General features: G+C 36.7%; 1 protein-coding gene across 2 annotated transcripts in view; it reads right to left on the reverse strand.

Annotated features, from left to right (window-relative positions):
• Nucleotides 1-12,593: 12,593 nt before the first annotated feature.
• The window catches only part of LOC143681244 (uncharacterized), a 29,873-nt gene continuing 21,103 nt past the window's right edge, over nucleotides 12,594-21,363 (reverse strand). The window contains exons 2-6 of one of the 2 annotated variants that reach the window (XM_077158093.1): nucleotides 18,895-18,980; nucleotides 17,215-17,341; nucleotides 16,112-16,207; nucleotides 15,504-15,586; nucleotides 12,594-15,067 (exon numbers count right to left, since the gene is read on the reverse strand). In XM_077158093.1, the coding sequence (XP_077014208.1) occupies nucleotides 13,661-15,067; nucleotides 15,504-15,586; nucleotides 16,112-16,207; nucleotides 17,215-17,341; nucleotides 18,895-18,906 (1,725 nt within the window). In that variant the 5' untranslated portion in view covers nucleotides 18,907-18,980 and the 3' untranslated portion in view covers nucleotides 12,594-13,660. Of the gene's footprint in view, nucleotides 15,068-15,503; nucleotides 15,587-16,111; nucleotides 16,279-17,214; nucleotides 17,342-18,894; nucleotides 18,981-21,363 lie in introns of those variants that run through there. The other variant, XM_077158094.1, reaches the window with a different exon arrangement.

The following is a 21,363-nucleotide window of genomic DNA, read 5'->3' on the forward strand; positions in this document are numbered from 1 at the left end:
GAGCAGAAATAAATGAAATTGAGAACATGAAAACAATTGAGAAAATCAATATAACCAGAAGCTGGTTCTATGAGAAAATCAAGAAGATTGATGGGCCCTTAGCAAGATTGACAAAAAGAAGAAGAGAGAGGATGCAAATAAATAAGATCAGAAATGGAAGAGGAGACATAACCACTGAGCCCACAGAAATAAAGGAGGTAATGACAGGATACTATGAACAACTTTATGCTAATCAATACAATAATGTAGATGAAATGGACAACTTCCTAGAAAGGCATGAACAACTAACTTTGACTCGAGAAGAAACAGACAACCTCAACAGGCCAATCTGAATTAAAAAAATTGAATCAGTCATTAAGAAGCTTCCCAAAAAGAAAAGTCCAGGACCAGATGGCTTCACATGTGAATTCTACCAAACATTCCAGAAAGAATTAGTACCAATCCTGCTCAAACACTTCAAAAAAATTGAAATGGAGGGAAAGCTACCTAACTCATTCTATGAAACCAACGTCACCCTCATACCAAAGCCAGACAAAGATATTACAAAAAAAGAAACCTACAGACCAATCTCTCTAACGAATATAGATGCAAAAATCCTCAGCAAAATTCAAGCAAATTGAATTCAGCAGTGCATTAAAAGAATTATACACCATGACCAAGTAGGATTCATCCCAGGTACGCAAGGATGGTTCAACATAAGAAAATCAATTAATGTAATACACCATATCAAGAAATCAAAGCAGAAAAACACATGATCATCTCATTTGCTGCAGAGAAGGTATTTGACAAGATTCAACATCCTTTCCTGTTGAAAACACTTCAAAGGATAGGAATACAAGGGAACTTCCTTAAAATGATAAAGGGAATATATGAAAAGCCCAAAGCTAATATCATCCTCAATGGGGGAAAACTGAAAACTTTCCCCCTAAGATCAGGAACAAGACAAGGATGTCTACTATCACCACTTTTATTCAACATTGTGTTGGAAGTTCTAGCCAGAGCAATTAGACAAGAAAAAGAAATACAAGGCATAAGAATTGGAAAGGAAGAAGTAAAACTCTCACTGTTTGCAGATGATATGATACTATATATCAAAAACCCTGAAAAATCCACAGCAAAACTACCAGAGCTAATAAATGAGTACAGCAAAGTGGCAGGTTACAAGATCAACACTCAACAATCTGTACTGTTTCTATACACTAGTACTGAACAATCTGAGGGGGAATCAAGAAACAAATTCCATTTACAATTACAACCAAAAGAATAAAATATTTAGGAATAAATTTAACTAAAGAGACAAAAGACCTATACAAAGAAAACTATAAGAAATTGTTAAAAGAAATCACAGAAGACCCTAAATAGATGGAAGGGCATACCGTGTTCATAGTTTGGAACTAAATATAGTAAAGATGTCAATTCTATGTAAATTGATTTACAGATTCCATGCAATACCAATCAAAATACTAAAAACTTACTTTTCAGAAACAGAAAAACCAATAACCAAATTTATCTGGAAGGGCAGGGTGCCCTGAATAGCTGACAGTATCCTGAGAAAAAAAATGAATTCAGAGGTCTCACGCTACCTGACTTTAAGGCGTATTATGAAGCTACAATGGTCAAAACAGCATGGTTCTGGCATAAAGATAGATATACTGACAAAAAGACAGCTAATCCAATTACAAAATGGGGAAAAGACTTGAACAGACACCTCTCAGAAGAGGAAATACAAATGGCCAAAAGGCACATGAGGAGATGCTCAACTTCCCTGGCCATTAGAGAAATTCAAATCAAAACCAAATGAGATATCATCTCACACCCATCAGAATGTCCATTATCAATAAAACAGAAAATGACAAGTGCTGGAGAGGATGTGGAGAAAGAGGCACACTTATCCACCGTTGGTGGGAATGTCAAATGGTGCAACCGCTGTGGAAGGCACTTTGGCGGTTCCTCAAAAAGCTGAATATAGAATTGCCATATGACCTGGCAATACCATTGCTAGGTATCTACTCAAAGGACATAAGGGTAAGGATACAAACGCACATTTGCACACCAATGTTTATAGCAGCATTATTTACAATTGCAAAGAGATGGAAACAGCCAAATGTCCATCAACAGACAAGTGGCTAAACAAATTGTGGTATATACATACGATGGAATATTATGCTGCTGTAAGACAGAATAAAGTTATGAAGTATGTAACAACATGGATGGACCTTGAGAACATTATGCTGAATGAGAATAGCCAAAAATAAAAGGACAAATACTGTATGGTCTCACTGATATGAACTGACATTAGTGAATAAACTTGGAATATTTCATTGGTAACAGAGAACATCAGGAGATAGGAATAGGGTAAGACATTGGGTAATTGGAGCTGAAGGGATACAGATTGTGCAACAGGACTGAACATAAAAACTCAGAAATGGACAGCACAATACTACCTAACTGTAATACAATTATGTTAAAACACTGAATGAAGCTGAATGTGAGAATGTAGAGGGAGGAGGGCTGGGGGCATAAATGAAATAAAAAAGTAAGATAAATGATAAAAATTGAGATGGCATAATCTAGGAATGACTAGAGTGTATAATGATAGTGACTAAATGAACAAATTTTAAAAATGTTTTTGCATGAGGAAGAACAAAGGAATGTCAATACTGCAGAGTGCTAATAACAGTTGGTAGTTAATATTTTAAAACTTCAACTTATTGTGAGACTAAAGCAAAAAAATGTTTATTTGGTACAAAATTTATATTGTGACAACTGCATTTCCTAATATAACTTATGTAGACAGCTTGACTGAACACCATAAGTACTTGGAACCTTGGGTAGGACATGAGACTTTGTTGGTTTGTTTAGAGTGATGCCCTGATGAATCCAGAATGATTGATCAGGGAGTGGAAAAGTATTTGCAAAGTCCCCTTTGGGGAATGGTAAGAACAGGGAAAAATTCAACTTCCCCAAGTTGAATTCTTGATATTCTCACAAGCAGTGTGGACAATGAAAGCTAAAGGCTGAGCTCCCAGTCTTGGGGTTTGTTCATATGAAACTTAACCCCACAAAGGGTAGGTCAAGCCTACTTAAAATTAGGCCTAACAGTCACCCCCAAGAGAGCCTCTTTTGTTGCTCAGATGTGGCCTCTCTCCAGCCAAAACAACAAGCAAACTTACCACCCTCCCCTTCTCTACGTGGGACATGACTCCCAGGGGTGCAGACCATCCCAGCAACATGGGACAGAAATCCTAGAATGAGCTGAGACTCAGCATCAAGGGATTGAGAAAACCTTCTCAACCAAAAGGGGGAAGAGTGAAATGAGACAAAGTGTCAATGGCTGAGAGACTCCAAACAGTCAAGAGGTTATCCTGGAGGTTATTCTTACACATTGAGTAGATATCACCTTGTTATTCAAGATGTAGTGGAGAGGTTGGAGGGAACTGCCTGAAAATATAGAGCTGTGTTCATGCCATCAAGCCATGTTCTTGATGATGATTAAATAATGATCTAGCTCTCACAATGTGACTGTGTGATTGTGAAAACCTTGTGTCTGATGCTCCTTTTATCTACCTTGTCAACAGACAAGTAGAACATATGAAATAAAAATAAATAATGGGGGAAAAATATTAAAATAAATTTAGTCTGAAATGCTAGTGATCAATGAAAGGGAGGGGTAAGGGGTACGGTATGTATAAATTTTTTTGTTTTCATTTTATTTTTCTGAATAGATGCAGATGTTCCAAGAAATGATTGATGATAAATATGCAATTGTGATGATATTGTGAATTACTGATTATATATGTAGAATGGAATGATCAAAATAGGAATGTTTGCATTTTCTTTGTGTTCTATAAATAGTCTGGGTATTAGGTCCTTATTAGACATACGATTTGCAAGTATTTTCTTTTCATTCAGTAGGTTGCCTTTTCAGTTTGAGTCTTTTAAAGAACAAAGTTTTCAGTTTTTGCGGACTTCAATTTATCAAAAATTTTTTTGGTTCTAGTGCTTTTAATGTCATATCTAAGCATTAATAGCCAAATCCAAAGTCATGAAGATTTACCCCTATATTTTCTTGTAAGCGTGTTATAGTTTTTAAATTATGTTTAACTCTCTATTTGGCTTAGTTTTTGTAAGTACTGTAAGCTAAGTATTAAACTTCGTGCTTTGTATGTGAATATTCAGGTGTCTCATCCCCATTTGGTGAAGTCACTGTTTTTTCTAGAGTGCAGGATCTTAGTACCATGTTCAAAATTAATTGACCATGGATGCATGGGTTTATTTCTGACTGATCAATTCTCTTCCGTTGGTCTATGTTCTGTTTTTCTTTATAACAGTAGCAATGTACATATATTATTAAAAACTTTTTTTATTAAAGAGATTGTGGGTTTGCAGAACAACCATTCATAAAATACAGGATTCCCATACACCACCCCACCAGAAACACTTATATTGGTATGTGGAAAATTTGTTACAATTGATTATACCACTTTTTAAAAAATTCTGTTTTGCAAGTATAGTTGCATTTGTCAAAATTGATGAAAGATTATTAGAGAAGTACTATAGCCATTGTCCATAGTTAACAAAGGAGTACTCTCATATTCTCAACCTATTCCATTATTTTTTTTTCCCATGCATGTCTTTATTACTCACCTACCCACTCACTGGATAAAGGGAGTGTCAGTCACAGAATTTTGACAATCACAGGGTCACACAAGAAAAGTTATAAAATAGCATTATTATCAAGGGTCAAGGCTACTGGATTACAGTTTAACAGTTTTTCCTTCAGGCTACTGTAATGCACTAGAAACTAAAAATATATATATATATATAATGAATCAGTAGTCATAATAGTTTCTTAAATCCTTCTCAGTCCCCTTTTCCCTCTCATCTGATCGTTCTTCCAATCTTCAGGGGTATCTAGATGGTGATCATTTTAACTTTTTGCATGTTGGGAAAGCATGTCAATCTTATGGGTAGAGGAATGAAACTGGTTGATGTTCTTGGAGAGACTGGCACCTATGGGTTTAAGGGCTTATCTGGCCCAGGAACAATCTGAGGCCTTTAAGTTTCTAAAAATTAAACTTAGTAAAGCTTTTATAGAGTCTTAGAGACAAGGGTATTCTTTAGGGTTTTCAGGAATATTGTTGACTTTGGCTTGGTGTACTGTGGTGGATGCACAGGAGGGTAACTATAGGGTTGCCATATGATCCTGCATTCCACTATTAGGTATATAATTAGAAGACCTGAAAGACGGGACATGAATAGACATTTACACACTCATGTTTAAGGCAGCATTATTCATGACTGCCAATATATGCAGGTGGCCTACAGGTACATCGACTGATGACCAGAAGGGTGAACTATAGTGTATACATCAGAATTTTGAATGGCTCCAGAAAGAATTGAAGTCATGAGGTATAAGACTAGAGGAATCAACCTTGAGGTCATTATGTGGAGTGAAATAAACCAGAAATGAAAGGACAAATATTGTATGGTCTCACTAATATATACTAAATATAATGAGCAATCTCTTTCAATGTATTTTGATTATAGTATATTTGTAATATGCATTGAAATAGAGAATTAGTTATCATCCAATTTTGTTCTTTTACAATATCATTTTAGCTATCCCAGGTCTCTTAGAATTCCATTTTAAGGGCTGACTTTTACATTTTTCTTTTTTAATGGCCTTTTTTGGACTGTATCTCTAAATCATTTAGGTGACTACTGCCACCTCAAGTGTATTAAATTTCCCAGTCTTTGAAATGGGATGTTGTTTTAGTCTGCCAAAGCTGCCAGAATGCAACACACCAAAGATGGATTCACTTTTAATAAAAGGGGATTTATTTAGTTAAAAACATTTAGTTCTTCAGAGGAAAGGCAGCTGACTTTCATGTGAGGTTCTCTCAGATGAAGGCACAAGGTGATCTCTGGTGGCCTTCTCTCCAGGCTTCTGGGTTCCAACAGCTTTCCCCAGGGTGATTCCTTTCTGCATCGCCAAAGGCCTGGGCTGAGCTACAAGTGTTGAGATGAGGTATGCCAAGCTGCTTGGGCTGTGCTGCGTTGACCTCTATCATTTAAGCATCCAGCCAATTAAATCAAACATCATTCATTGCATCAGGCACTCCCCCTAGCCGACACATAATCAGTGACAGGTGAGCTTCATATGCCATTGGCTCATGTCCACAGCCACAGAACTGGGCACTTTCACCTGGACAAATTGATACCTGAACCTGACTACCACAGATGTCGTTCCATTTATTTAAGTATTCTAATTTCTTTCAATCAGATTTTGTAGATCGCAATATACAATTACATTCCTTGCTTAAATTTATTCCTAGGAATTTCAATCTTTTTGAAGTCATTGAAAATTAATTTTTCCTCAATTTCCTTTTTGGATTGCTCATAACTTGATGAATAAACACAACTTATTTCTGCAAGTTAAACTTGTAGACTGTAACTGTACTGCTTTCATTTATTAGCTCTTAATAGGGTATGTGTGCATGCATGACTATGACTATATGTACATTCTGTAGGATTCTTTCTTGATAAGATCATGTCACCGCACAAAAGATCATTTTATTTTTTCCTTTCCAATTTGCATGCCTTTTACTTTATTTATTAATTCATGTATTTTTTGCATGGGCAGGCTCCAGAATTGAACCCAGGCCTCCAGCATGGCAGGCAAGAACTCTACCACCGAGCCACCATTGTCTGCCCCTTTTATTTCTTTTTTATAGACAAGTTACTCATTCAACAATATCCAGTACAACGTTTTATAGCAGAACATGAAAGCAAGCATTCGTCTTGTTCCTAATCTTAGGAGGAAAACTTTCAGGCTTTCTCCATTGTTTGTGATGGTAGCTTTGGATTTTCATGAATTCCTTTCAAGTACTAGTATATAATTTTTATCATGAAAAGAGTTGGGTTTTATCAAAAAAAATTTTTCCTGCATCAAACTTGATGATCTTATTTTTTCAACATATTAATATGGAATTAATTAACATTGGTTGATTTCTATATATTTACACATCCCTTGCATTCTTAAGCTAAGTCCACTTGGTCATAATGTGTAGTCCTATTAATATTCTGCTGGATTTAGTTTGATAGTATTTTCTTGAGGATTTTGGCAACTAAATTTATGGTTAATTGCCTGTAGCCTTTGTATGCCATTCATAAAAACACAATGCTGGTCTCACAGAATTAAGTTAGGAAGTATTTTCTTATCTCCTATTTCTTGAAGAGGTTTAGAAGGATTACTGCTAATTCTTCTTTTAATATTTCAAACCATCTTGTCCTAGACTTTTCTTTGGAGGTTTTCAATTTCTAGTTCACTCTTTTTTTAGTTGTTAGAGTTCTGTTAAGATATTCTGTTTCTTCTTGAATCAGTTTTTGTATTTTGGGTGTTTCTAGGAGTATTTCCATTTCAACTCAATTATCAAATTTATTGGTGATCAGCTGTTCATAGTATCATTTTCATGATACTTTAAATGTCGAGCCAATTGTAATGTCCATAATTTCATTTTTGACTTTTTTCTTTTATATTTATGCGCTTTCTTTTGTCCATCATTTCCCTGAGATCCAAGTCAATTTTTCCATCTTTTTTTGCCATTTGCTGTTTTGAGTGTTTGAAAGCAGTTGTCCTATACTCTAGGTTGCTTATTCTTCTGCCTCTACAAATCTGCTGTTATCTCTACTATGTTTATTTGGTCTACAGCATCTTTAAGATGTGATATCTGCTATTTTCCTATTTTTTCAAATTTCTCTTTATGCTCTTCTAGTGTCTTCTTGATCTTGGTTTTGTCATTAGACATCCCACTTATTATATTTAGTAGAGTTACATGAACATCTTTTTCAGTTGTTCCAACATCTGTATCGCCTGTGGTTTTAAATTTGGTCATTAGACTGGGCTATATCTGCCTATATCATGATCTTCTACTGTCTTTGCAGCATGTAAATATTGGTTTGCTTTGGAGGTTGATTTCCTTCAGTAGCCTAAAGCCTTGTATTTGCAGGACTGATGTGGCGCAGAAGACATGGTGTGGAGTAGAGCACAACAGTACCGTGATGTGTTGCAGTGCATGTATAGGCACAGGTTGGGGATGCTACGCTGGTGCCTGTGAGCATGGGTGCCCAGAAGCAGAGGATGTGGCTGTGCAGGTGCATAGGTCTGGGAGGGCAAGGCCCTGGTGTGCACTAGTGTAGGGCATGTGGTCTTTCATGCACAAGCAGAGCTTCAGGACGCAGGTTGGTGTTGCACCTATGAGAGCTGGGGGTGGATGTGGCCAGGGGCTATGTGCATGCACAGATCTGGAAAGGCCATAAATTGATGTACATGTGTGCAGAGCTTCTGTGGGTGTCGGTGAGATTGCAGGGCTGTATGGGCTGAGGGCAGGTATAGCCTGGGTATATACAGGTAAGCACAAACAGCCTTTATGTGCTGTTGACTACCTGTAGGGGCAGGGAGAGGGTTGGGCTGGGGCAGGCATGTATGTTCTTGTGGTGGGTAAAAATGGAGGGGTTGGTACAGCAGGAATGTTTTCAGGGCAGGGAGGTGGGATGGTTGATGGGGTTCAGGGGTATGGGGTGAGTCGTGGGTCATGGTGCTACACTGGAAAGGGTAGCACATTAAAGGAAAACTGCTTGGCTTATTTCCTAGCCCCGTCTCCTTGTCTGAGGTCTTGGCTTGCATTTGGAATGGGGTGCCTTAGGCTGTTTACACCAGCCATTCTCCAGTTCTCTATTTCTCAGTTCTTCAGTTTTTGCAACCAGGGGCTCCCTGCGTGGTGCAGAAGACTCTGCCAGGTCATTCACACCCTGGATCACGATTTCAGTCACCCTCCCATCCCTTCTCTTTTACTTGGAGCAGGGTTGAACTTGTCCTATTCTATTCCACCATGTTTCCAGAACACTCCTTGCTTTTCTTATAATTCCTTTATAGATAGTTATCTACATATGATGAGTTTTAAGAGGTTGGATTTGACTTTTTAAAATATTATTGCAGGTATTCACACACATACATTCCATACATGGTGTACAATCAATAGCTCACACTATCACAGTTGTGTATTCATCACCATGATCACAGTTCAGAATATTTGCATCACTCCAGCAAAATAAACTTACACATCCATACCCTTTACCCCTCCCTCTCACAACCACTAGTATTTCCATCTATCTATTTTACCCTTTGTCCCCCTTTTTATTTACTTACTTTTATACACATTCTTTACTCCTCTATCTATACCCTGGACAAAAGGAGCATCAGACACAAGGTTTTCACAATGACAGTTATAAGGTAATGTTATATCATTACACAATCATCTTCAAGATTCAAGTCTACTAGAACACAGTTCACAGTTCCAGGTACTAGCCACTCCAACACACCATAAATTAAAAAGGGATATCTATTTAAAGCACTAGAATAACCTCCAGGACAACCTCCCGACTCTGATTGAAATCTCACAGCCACGGAAACTTTGCCCCATTTCTCTTCTCTCTGTTTTCATCAAGAAGGCTTTCTCAATCCCATGATGCTGGGTTCCAGCTCATCCCTGGTGTCCTGTCCCATGTTGCCAGAGAGATTTACACCCTGGGAGTCATGTCCCACATAGAAGGGCAGTGACTTCACCTGCCGAGTTTGCTTATAGAGAGAGGCCACATTTGAGCAGCAAGAGGTTCTCTGGGGGTGACATTTAGGCATAATGTTTAGTAGGCTTACCTTCTCCCTGACGGAAATATGTTTCTGAGGGGTGAATCCCAAGATCCAGGATTCAGCCTATTGAATAGGTTGTCCACACTGCTTGTGAGAAGAGGAGGGATTCCCCAGATGGGGAAGTTTAATATTTCTATCTTTCTCACAGTCCCCCAAGAGGACTAGGCAAATACTTTTTTATTCTCTGCCCAAATTACTCTGGGATATATTGGGGAACCACACTAGTATCTACAGACCAACAATATATTAAGCCCTATGCAACAAGAACCCATGTAATTATGGGGCTCAAATAAACTGACCATACAAGTTAAATTAGGAAATGCATAAACTAAATTATAAGTTTTGCAACAAATAAACATCTTTCCCTTTGGTCTCATGCAGAAGTTTAAGTTTTAAAATATGGACATATCATCCTTTACTCTTTATTTTGATTTACCTTAGTCCTATCCAGATCAGGTTCATTCATATCTATTATCAAAGTCTGATCATGTTCTCAACATTTTAAACAGTTGCTATATGAGGTAATTAATGTTGACTTTCACAGCTTCAGAGGTCCGACTCCTAGTCTCTGGTGTCACATAAATACCCAAAATTTCTGGGAACAACCAGGTTATATACAAACAGCTCAGTATCTCAGAAATTAGAAATAACAGTTATAACTCCAGATCAGATGTAACTGTTGTAACAGTTTTCAATCCAGGACCCTTTACAATAGGCCCCAACCTGATAACCCATGCTCTCAACTTCAGTTCACTGAGCTTTTATATTATACTTAGTCCACATGAATGAGGCATATTTGTTTTTTATTCCTGACATTTAACATACTATCCTCAAAATTCATTCACGTAGTTGGATGTCTCACGAGTATTTTCCTTGCAGCCACTCCATAATCCATTGTATCCACACATCATTATTCTTTCATCATTGTACCCATCCATTGTGAATTGTGAACACTGCAGCTATAAACACCAGTGTGCAAAAGTCCATTTGTATCTCCACTCAGTTCCTCCAGCTATGTATCTAACAATGGGGTTGAAGGATCTTACAGTAATCCCAAACCCAGCCTCCTGTTGAACCACCACTGTTCCCAAGGGGCTGTGCCTCTCAGCTTCCCTACGAACAGTGAATATGTACATCTATTTCTCCACATTTCCTCTAAGACTTGTCTCTGTTCATTTACAAAGTTTTTCTGTACATCATATAATCCAACCTAAATAAATAGCCATGGCTTCACCACTATAATCCATATGAAGACATTCTGTTTTCTTCTGCAAAGAATTTGTACTTGTCCCCCATAACCCCCATTTGTTGACACTTAGTTTTGGCATAATGCTTTTGTTAAATTCAGTGGAAGCATATTACAATGTTACTGCACACACATACTTTAATTTCAGGTTCAAAAGGATTTAAAACATAAGAGCAATGACAGTGAATTTTTATCAGGATGTCATTTATCTTAGACATGCTTAGAAGTTATTTCTGTCCCATGTTCTTTAGAAGCCTATTAGATGATTTCAAAGTGTTCCCTTTTTTATCAGAATTGTTTTCACTCAAAAACAAAAACAACATGCATTTATTAGGAATTTAGGGAAGGTGGCAGAATAGGATAGGTCAAGTTCAACCCTGCTCCACGGTTTTACTTTTTTTTTTTTTTTACATGGGCAGGCACCGGGAATCGAACCCAGGTCCTCTGGCATGGCAGGCAACCATTCTTGCCTGCTGAGCCACCAGGCAAGAAAGCCACCGCCCTTTCTTTACTTTTTGTATATATGTATGTTATATTTTACAACAGCAACAACAACAACAAAAAGTTAATCTACAGGCAGTTATAGAAATATTAGATAAAATAAGTTCCTGAAAAAAAAAAAACTTTGATTAGATGGAGAAGTGACTCCACTCATTCCAGGTGACTCTTGATTAGTTTACTGGAAACTTTAAAAGAGGAAGCATTTTGGAAAAATGCCCAAGAGCCAAGAACCAGGGGACCTCACCCAGCCAGAGACCTTTGGAAAAGAAAGAATATGTTTCCAGGGAGCATCATGAAACAAGAAGAGGGCAGGCTAGCAGATGTCATCATGTTTGCCATGTGCCTTTCTAGTTGAGAGAGACTTTGAACTTTGACCTTTCTTTTTTTGTTGTTTTTTCTTTGTTTGTTTGTTTGTTACTTATATGGGCAGGCACCGGGAATCGAACCCGGGTCCTCTGGCATGGCAGGCAAGCATTCTTGCCTGCTGAGCCACCGTGGCACACCCATTGATCTTTCTTGAGTGAAGGCAACCTATTGTTGGTGCCTTAATTTGGACATTCCTATAGCCTTGCTTTAATTTGGACATTTTCACAGCTTTAGAATTGTAAACTTATTAAATTCCCCCTTTTAAAAACTGTTCCATTTTTTGGTATACTGCATTCTGCAGTTTGCAAACTAGAACAACAGGTATACTGATGAGAACAAAAATAATGTTAGTGTCCTCAATTTTATTAAAAAACATTCACTAAACTTTACGAATTATGAAATTAGCTGTAAATTCTTCAAATATGCATGCTCTGGGTAACTTTTCCAAAATTAATGGCAAGGATTGGATTTCCACATTTGGACCATCACAGTGGCTTTGCCTGATAGATTTTGGGATATATTCTCTGATTATTAAAGTAACTATTTCAGTGGACTCAGACTGATACTCCCTAATCAGCCATTAGTGAGGGGAAACAAGGTCTGGATATATGCTTGCCTCAAGGAACTACTGTGTGCAGAATGCTCTCACCCAATCATAAACAGTGTTACTCAGATGAAGTACTTTCCCCTCTGAGATCAGAAAAAAGCAAACATAACTGTTCCTACTCTTCAGATATTTAATTACTGATCCAAAGTGTTCATCACTGGTCCATCAAAAGCAGCCACAGAAGCATACTCATTTATTTCAGGAAATTCCCAAATATGACATCAGTCTCCTATCTTGAAATATAGCATTTCCATTGCTAATCTGTAACTCAGCCACCAAATATCCAATAATTTTTCCAATCCTCTAAAAGAAAACAATGCTCCTCAGAGACACAGTAACTCCTGCCAGGAATTACTCATACACAGTAATTACAGACTTAGTGATTCATTTCTATGGAGCCCACTCATTATATTACAAATTAAGGCACACCCATATTGAGTACATAGAATTTCTCACATGTAATTACTCTGGTTTATTTAATAGACTGATAGATGAGGACGTCACACTTTCATTAGATTTATCCTGTGACTTCTGTGATATGGTAATTCATCAGGCCAACTACTAAGGATTTTGTTATAAAGATGATACTTCTATGGATTCTTCCCTATATAAGTTTTCTTATAATAAATGAAATAGTACTGACAATAGAAGACACTACCATACTGGTTACATGGTATTTTTTTAGCATGGGAGTTCTTTAGCGTGTTTAAAGTTTAAAGCTATGACTAAAACTTCTTCCATATTCAAACAGTGCAATGTGAGTTCTCTCATTCTATCTAAAGTGAGACTATTGGACTGAGGGTTTCACAACACTGATGGCATTGATGGGTTTTGTCTTAAGTTTGAATAATTTCACATTGTCTTAAATTATAAAAATTAATGTGTTCCCATATAGATAATATTCGTATGGCCTCTGTCTACTGCACATTCTCTCAAGTTTCCTGAAGGCAGAACTATGAGCGAAAGCTCTCCAAAGAAGATTACATTCATGGGGTTTCTGACAAGTTTCAGTCCTCTCATTTTGTCTGAGAGTAGAACACTGACTGAAGGCCTTCCCATGTGTATGGCATTCACAGGGTTTCTCTCTAGGTTGTTTTCTCATGTTGTCTAAGATTAAAATATTGACTGATGATTTTCCCACAAAATGTCATTCACAGGGTTTATCTCCAGTGTGGGCTTGCTCACATTTTCTAAAATAATACTAATTGATTACCCACACAGATGGCATTCATAATTTCTCTCTAGTATGAGTTCTCTCATGTCGTTTGAGGGTACAATGATTACTGAAGGCTTTCCCACATGTAAGACATTCATAGGGTTTCTCTCCAGAATGGATTTTCTCATGCCTTTTAAGGGTAGACCTGTGAGAGAAGGCTTTTCCACATCTATGACATTCATAGGGTTTCTCTCCAGTGTGTGTTCTCTCATGTTGCTGAAGATGAGAACGTTGACCAAAGGCTTTACAACATGTATGGCATTCATAGGGTTTCTCTCCAGTGTGAGTTCTCTTATGGTTTCTAAGGGCAGAACGATTACTGAAGGCTTTCCCACATGTATGACATTCATAGGGTTTCTCTCCAGTGTGTGTTCTCTCATGTTCTCTAACATTCTGATAGCGACTAAATGCTTTACCACATGTATCGCATTCATAGGGTTTCTCTCCATTGTGAACTCTCACATGTTTTTGAAGATGAGAATACAGAGTGAAGGCTTTCCCACATTGCTGACACACAAAGGGTTTCTCCCGAGTGTGAATTCTCTCATGTTGTCTGAGGCCATTACAAAGAACAAAGGCTTTCCCACATGTTTGGCATTTGTAGGGTTTCTCTCCAATGTGTATTTTCTCATGTCGTTTAATAGTCGGAGAGTGAGTGAATGTTTTACCACATGTATGGCATTCATAGGGTTTCTCTCCAGTGTGGCTTCGCACGTGTCTTTTAAGATGAGAATGTTGGGTGAAGGCCTTCCCACAGTACAGACATGGATAGGGTTTTTCCTCCGTGTGAGTCCTCTCATGTTGTCTGAGGCCACTACAAAGAACGAAGGCTTTCCCACATGTTTGGCATTTGTAGGGTTTCTCTCCAGTGTGTATTCTCTCATGTCGTTTAGCAGACTGAGAGTGAGGGAATGTTTTACCACATGTACGGCATTCATAGGGTTTCTCTCCAGTGTGACTTTTCACATGTCTTTTAAGATAAGAATATTGGGTGAAGGCTTTCCCACAGTGCAGACATGGATAGGGTCTTTCCTCAGTGTGAGTTCTCTCATGTTGTCTGAGGCCTTTAGAATGAATGAAGGCTTTCCCACATGTATGGCATTTGTAGGGTTTCTCTTCAGTATATGTTTGCTCATGTTGTAAAACATTCTGAGAGTGATTGAATGCTTTACCACATGTATGGCATTCATAGTATTTCTCTCCAGTGTGACTATGAAGGCATTCACATGATTTACTTCTAGCTTGCATCTGCTTATGTTGATTAAAAGATGACTGGTCACTGAGGACTTTTTGAAGTGATCTGCTTAAATATGGTTTATTTCTCATGGGATTTAATGCATGTGGAGTCACTGTGGATTTGAGAGTAGAATCTTCATGCAAATCATTACACTGAAAGGAATTCTTTTGGGTGTGTGATATCTGCAGTGAGGAATTAGATGAGACTGTCAAGCATTTGTCTATATACATACATTCCTTCATTTCTCTACAATCAAATTCTCAACTAATCCTTCAGTGAAAGTCTCCAATTAAAATCTTTCCCATTTCAGTTTCATACATATATATTATTCACTTTAAAGCATGGAAATTTTCTCTAATATACCATCCAACTGCAGAACTACCTGATACATTTTCAACATCACACTGTTTCAAAGTTTATGTAGAAGAATCATGTTTGTGCAATCATCTTTTGCAAGAATTCAGAATTTTGTGTTCAGTTTAACTTTCCATAAATTCAAACTATTAAAGATTTTTGCTGAATTAGTTTTTAACTCCAACATTAATTACAACTAGTTCAATTCCTCATTTATTCAATCCTCAAATATTGAAAACTAACATTCACACCAATGAAGCTTACCAATGACATGATGTCACAATTGTCCTTTATGCTGGTAAATTGGGTTACTCTCATTTCTTGCTTTTTACAAGCAATTTTCCTGCCTAGAATTATTTGGGTTAAAAAAAACACAAAAAATGTGAGAGTATGATTAAGGAAATTAAAACACTGGAAATTACAAAATACCTGTAGTACGTTTCAAACACTGATACTTGGCTGAGAAAGAATATCAAATTAAAGAATACTCTAGGCAGAAGAAAACATTATAGGGCATTAAAAATCAGAGAAGATTTTAAGAATTGAAATATAACAAAAATAAAAAGAAGTTGGGATATCAGGGAGATAAAAAGAGGGAAAATCTTCCAAGAGTAAGAACAGGACAAGACTCATTATATGAAAATTTAATTCTAACAGTACATGGATATTCCCTTTCCTAAAGTCAAACACACTTGAATAGAGGTTGATAAGTTTATTCAAAAGTGACCACATCTGAAGAAAATTCCAATATCCTCGCCTACATTTCAGAAATCCTAACTCACTTAAGGAAATCTGAAAGTGATATTTCCAAGGACCTACTCACTTATGTAAGATGTCCCTCCACTACTGATGCACAGGTTCTTAGAACGCACCTGGACTCTGGTTTTGGAGAAATTCCATTCCTTCTCTCCACACTGTTTCTCCTTGTACCAACTGGGAAAACACATACAATTCCCCAACCTGACATCCTGTTTGTAGGAGAAAAGATACTTGGAATTTGAAATAAGTGTTGACAGTGCATTATCAAATCCATCAGAGGCTACCAAAGAAAAAGGTAAGCATTAAAGGTTAGCAAGCAAAAAAGTACTTTGAATATAGAACACTGACAATATTTTACCAGCAAAGGGTAATTCTTGACCATTGTTCTAATAGTGAAGACCTCTGGTTGTTGCTGCCTGTGCAAAAGTTCAAACAGAAACTGCAGAATTCCCATATTCTAAATGAGGAGAAATTCTATGCTTCTACACTTATTATTTTCAAAAATAACTGAATAAGCATAAACTCCAAGAAAATAATCTAAATTTTATATGAAAAATGATACATGCGGTATATTCTGCAGCCTCAGAATAGCCCTCAGAGCAGAATAATTACAATAAAATGTATAGTCCCTTATTTATCTATTCAAACATCATTTATTAACTTCATAGCCTGGAAGAGGTGGAGATTGAGATTCAACAAAGACATTAAGTTATGGTCAAGAAGTTTAAATTTTATGGGGATGAACTAGATGTAATAAAATGTTAGAAAATGGGGCGGGCCGCGGTGGCTCAGTGGGCAAAGTGCTTGCCTGCTATGCCGGAGGACCTCGGTTCGATTCCCGGCCCCAGCCCATGTAACGAAACGGAGAAACAAAATACAATAAAACAAGAAAATGTTTAAAAGATGTTTCCCTTTCTTCCTCTCTTCCTTCCTTCTATCCTTCCTTCCTTCTCTCTGTCTTTCCTTTAAAAAAAAAAAAAAAAAAAAAAAAAAAAAAAAAAAAAATGTTAGAAAATATTTCATTTAGCTGGTTGAGTTTGTGTATTAGTATAAAATATAAAAATAAAAGGAAAATAAAAAGCTGACCCTAGGTCCTTGAAGTAAAGCTATAGAAGATGATACATAATAGATTTGATACAAGTAGATAATAGACAGCTAGATTAGACAGATGATTGATAGACACATAATGGTGATAGACACATTTTCAGAGACTTACCCACTGAGACCAGATGACTGATATTTTCCAGCATCACTTCTCTGAACAGCTTTCTCTGGGATGTGTCTAGCAATGCCCACTCTTCCTGGGTGAAGTCTACAGCTACATCTCTGAAGGCTATTAAATCCTAACATATTACAGAAATTTGTATTCACACAAGGCCATACATAACAAAGTACTGAGTGTGATGCTCAAAATGACAGCACTAAGGAAGCAGAGACTGTATATAAAGCTGGAAATGTGTTTGGAGTTGCAATGAGACCTGCTGTCTGCCTTTCAGATACACTCACAGAAACTTAAAGACATACATACATACAATTCCACTGTAATATGACATGGGGTATGATACAAAAGACTTGTAATCATGATTTCCTGATGTTGATTATAACACTTGCTCTAGAGCATCCATAACTAAAACCATCCATCGACCAATTTCAGGTAAATCTACAGACTCATCATAACCAAGAAATGCCTGACATATCACTTTTAAAAAATGACTGGCAGGCGGTGCAACAGTGTCTCAGTGCTGGAGACACCTGTTATGCTGGAGACCCAGGTTTGATTTCTGGAGCATGCCCATTCCAAAAAAAGAAGAAAAAGACTAGGGTTGAATCATTTTCCGTATTTAGATGACCTCACCTTCCTCATATGTATAAAATTGTTTAACATTATGCATTTGAACAGATCCAATGCACTAATGTGTGAAGTGCTTTCAATCTAAATTCAATTCACTGATTTGTTATGTAGAATTCTGCAGAACTGAACTGTTTGTATACATAGCTCTGGATTAGTACCTCCTGCCTCCCTCCATTTTAATAGAGTTGGTGCAGGATCACAAGTCAGGGACAACTGAGACAGTTGTACTGAAAGATGGCTTTAGTCTGACCATTCCTGTGGTAAAAGACCCCCCATTCTGAACACTTTCTGGAGCCTATGACAGCAGCTTTCACTGCCCTTCTCATACCTTCATCTCATCTGTCTGTTCAAGAATAAAAAAAGCCCCTTTTTTGCTTCTGTTCTCTTCAAATCTTGAAAATTTTTCACAGTGCCATAAATTTTATTCAACATAAGGGTTTACACTGTATCCATTTAAAACATCTGAATAAAGCTGATTTACAAAAACTGAAGAAAACTGGGAACAATATTTATAAGGAAAACTTTAGTTTTCCTTTTTTGAATATTTCAAAACGTGCAAATGTATACTATCAAAACTTTAAGAAAATTAAAACTGGGGAAAACAAATAAATAATTCCTCATTTCTTTTTATTTCCTAATCTTCTCTTAGGCTCCGGTCAAAAATGCAGTCTTATACCCCATCACGTGTAAAGCCAAATTGATTGATGCACCTGCTGAAACATCAGCTTCCCCACTGACTGCTAACTTCTACTCTTCCTCATCTCTATCACCTATGTTCACCGCATGTCTAAGCCAATTTCAGGCACTGACATGATCTATGAGTGCATTATTTCTCCAAGAAGGTGAAGGGTTGGGGGAGAAAAAGAAAACACCTCTCATCTCTCAAGAGAATACACAATTTTCTTATCATAAATATTCTAGAGTCCGGATAAACTAAACTAAAGCTAAGATCCTTGATTATCTCAGAATATTCATACCAATAATAGAAATTTCTCTATCGGATGGCAACAGTGATGTAATTTCAATTGAGAATTCCTTACTCACCCATGGCTGCATTGTCAATAGCTCAGCTGACAACTGCTTTCCTTTGGACTTTCACTCACAACCAGACAAGCAGTAGGTGAGCAAAGCTGAGAAAAAGAGATGGAAACTTTTAGACAAGTCTTCACCACAATTTCTAGACTTACCTGTAATGAATCTCAAAACCTTTACATCGGAGGAAGCCCAGTCCAATCAACAGGAGCATGAAATGCACTAGAGAAAATAAGAGGGTGTTTTTTCCTCTCCCTGGGTCAAGACATAGGTGGTCCTGGCTTCTGTAGCAAATAAATGAAGATATAAATGCCTTCAATTTAGACATAAGGAAATGAAAATCACTGAAATGTATGTACAAATTAAAAATAAGACTTCCTGACTCATGATTCATCTGGAATTGGGTCTCCACCATCAGAAAAAGCCACCTGGAATTCTCAGATTAAATTATGCTTGGTTGATACAACACATTGTTTCTCCAGCACCCATCCCTGATCCCTGAACTCTCCCTCCCTCCCTGCTCTAACCTACACCTGCCCTTATGGGTGCACTTGCACTAAATCATCTTGGTTATACATATTGTGATATTAGCATAAAGAAAAACAGAACATAGACCAATGGAAGAGAATTGATGGGCCAGAAATAAACCCATGCATCCATGGTCAATTAATTTTAAACATGGCACCAAGATCCTGCACTATGGAAAGAGTGACTTCATCAAATGGGGGTGAGACAACTGGATATTCACATACAAAGCATGAAGTTTACTACTTATCTGACAGTACTTAGAAAAAATTAAGCCATATAGAGAGTTAAACATAATTTAAAAACTATAACACTCTCAGAAGAAAATATAGGGATAAATCTTCATGACTTTGGATTTGGCTATTAATACTTAGCTATGACATTAAAAGCACTAGAATAAAAAAAAATGATAAATTAAACTTCACAAAAACTAAAAACTTTTGTTCTTTAAAGAACCCTCTCAAGAAATGGAAAAGGCAACCTACTGAACGAAAAATAAATACTTGCAGGATATATAGGTGGTTCAGTGGTAGAATGCTTGCCTTTCATGCCGGAGACCCTGGGTTTGATTCCAGACCATGCAGCTGAAAAAAAAAAAATCAAAACCAAACAAAGAAAAGCAAAAAAGGAAATACTTGCAAATCATTTATCTGATAAGGGGCCAATATCCAGACTATTATAGAAATTTCTTAAATTTAAATTTAAAATTTAAATTTAAAAAAAGGGACAAATAATATAGTGATAAATAGGCAAAGGATTTATAAAGAGCATTTATTAAAGAATATATGCAAATGGTCAATAGGCACAGGAAAAGACGCTTAACAGCCTTAGTCATTAGGGATATGCAAATCAAAATTATAAGACACCACTTCACATGTACTAGGATGGTTACAATTTTTGAAAATCTAAAATAAGTTCTTCTTTAACTTTTTTTAAACTGTGAAATATAACATACACACAAAAGGGCAATAAATTTCCAAGTACACTTTAACAAGTAGTTATAGTACAGATTTTAAAATTTGATATGGGTTACAGTTCTGAAATTTTTCATTTTTTCTTCTAGCTTCTTCAAGATACTGGAAAATGTAGAGAAATTAAAACCCTTTTGCACTGCTAGTGCGAACGTACAATGGTGCTATGACTGTGAAAACTATTTGAGTATTCCTCAATAAGTTTAATACACAATTAGCAGATGATCTGACAATTTTTCTCCTTGATATATAACAAAAATTGAAAAAACATATTCAAACAATTGTATACAAATATTCACAAGTGCACTATTCACAATATCCAACAAGTGAAAACAAACCAAGTATCTATCTCTAAAGAATGATAGTATGTTATACCCATCCCATACACTGGAATACAGTTCAGCCATAAAAACGAACGAAGTAATGGTACATTCTACAACATGGACAAATGCAAAAACATAAGTGAAAGAAGTCAGATAAGACTTTCAAAAGATCTATTTACCTGCATTATCAGGAATAGGTAAATCAATAGAGATAGAAGATTAATGGGGGATAGGGGTGGAAGGAGTGGGGGATAGGGAGCGGCCTTTTATATGGGTATGAGGTTTTCTCTGGGGGTGAAGGAAATGATCTAGCACTAAATAAAACTGAAGCACTACACTATGTACATACTAAACATGAGTGACGCTATTGTTTAAAATGGTTTAATTTATAGTATGCAAATTTCATCTCAATCAAAAATATACAGATAAGCCCAAGCACACAAATTACATAAGAATTCATCCGAAAAATCTAATTGCTATGGAATATAAAACATGTACATTTTAGCATTTATATATGACTATAAACATTGCTAGTTCTACATTTTAATAAATGCTTACTTTCTAATATTTCTTCTTCATGGAAAAAATGATACTATTCAGAGAAAAATTTAAAAAATAACAGTAAATTAAGGAGAAACACTTGAATTCTTCTCAAATATCCA

Source organism: Tamandua tetradactyla, chromosome 4, assembly GCF_023851605.1.
Source record: "Tamandua tetradactyla isolate mTamTet1 chromosome 4, mTamTet1.pri, whole genome shotgun sequence".
Taxonomy (NCBI): domain Eukaryota; kingdom Metazoa; phylum Chordata; class Mammalia; order Pilosa; family Myrmecophagidae; genus Tamandua; species Tamandua tetradactyla.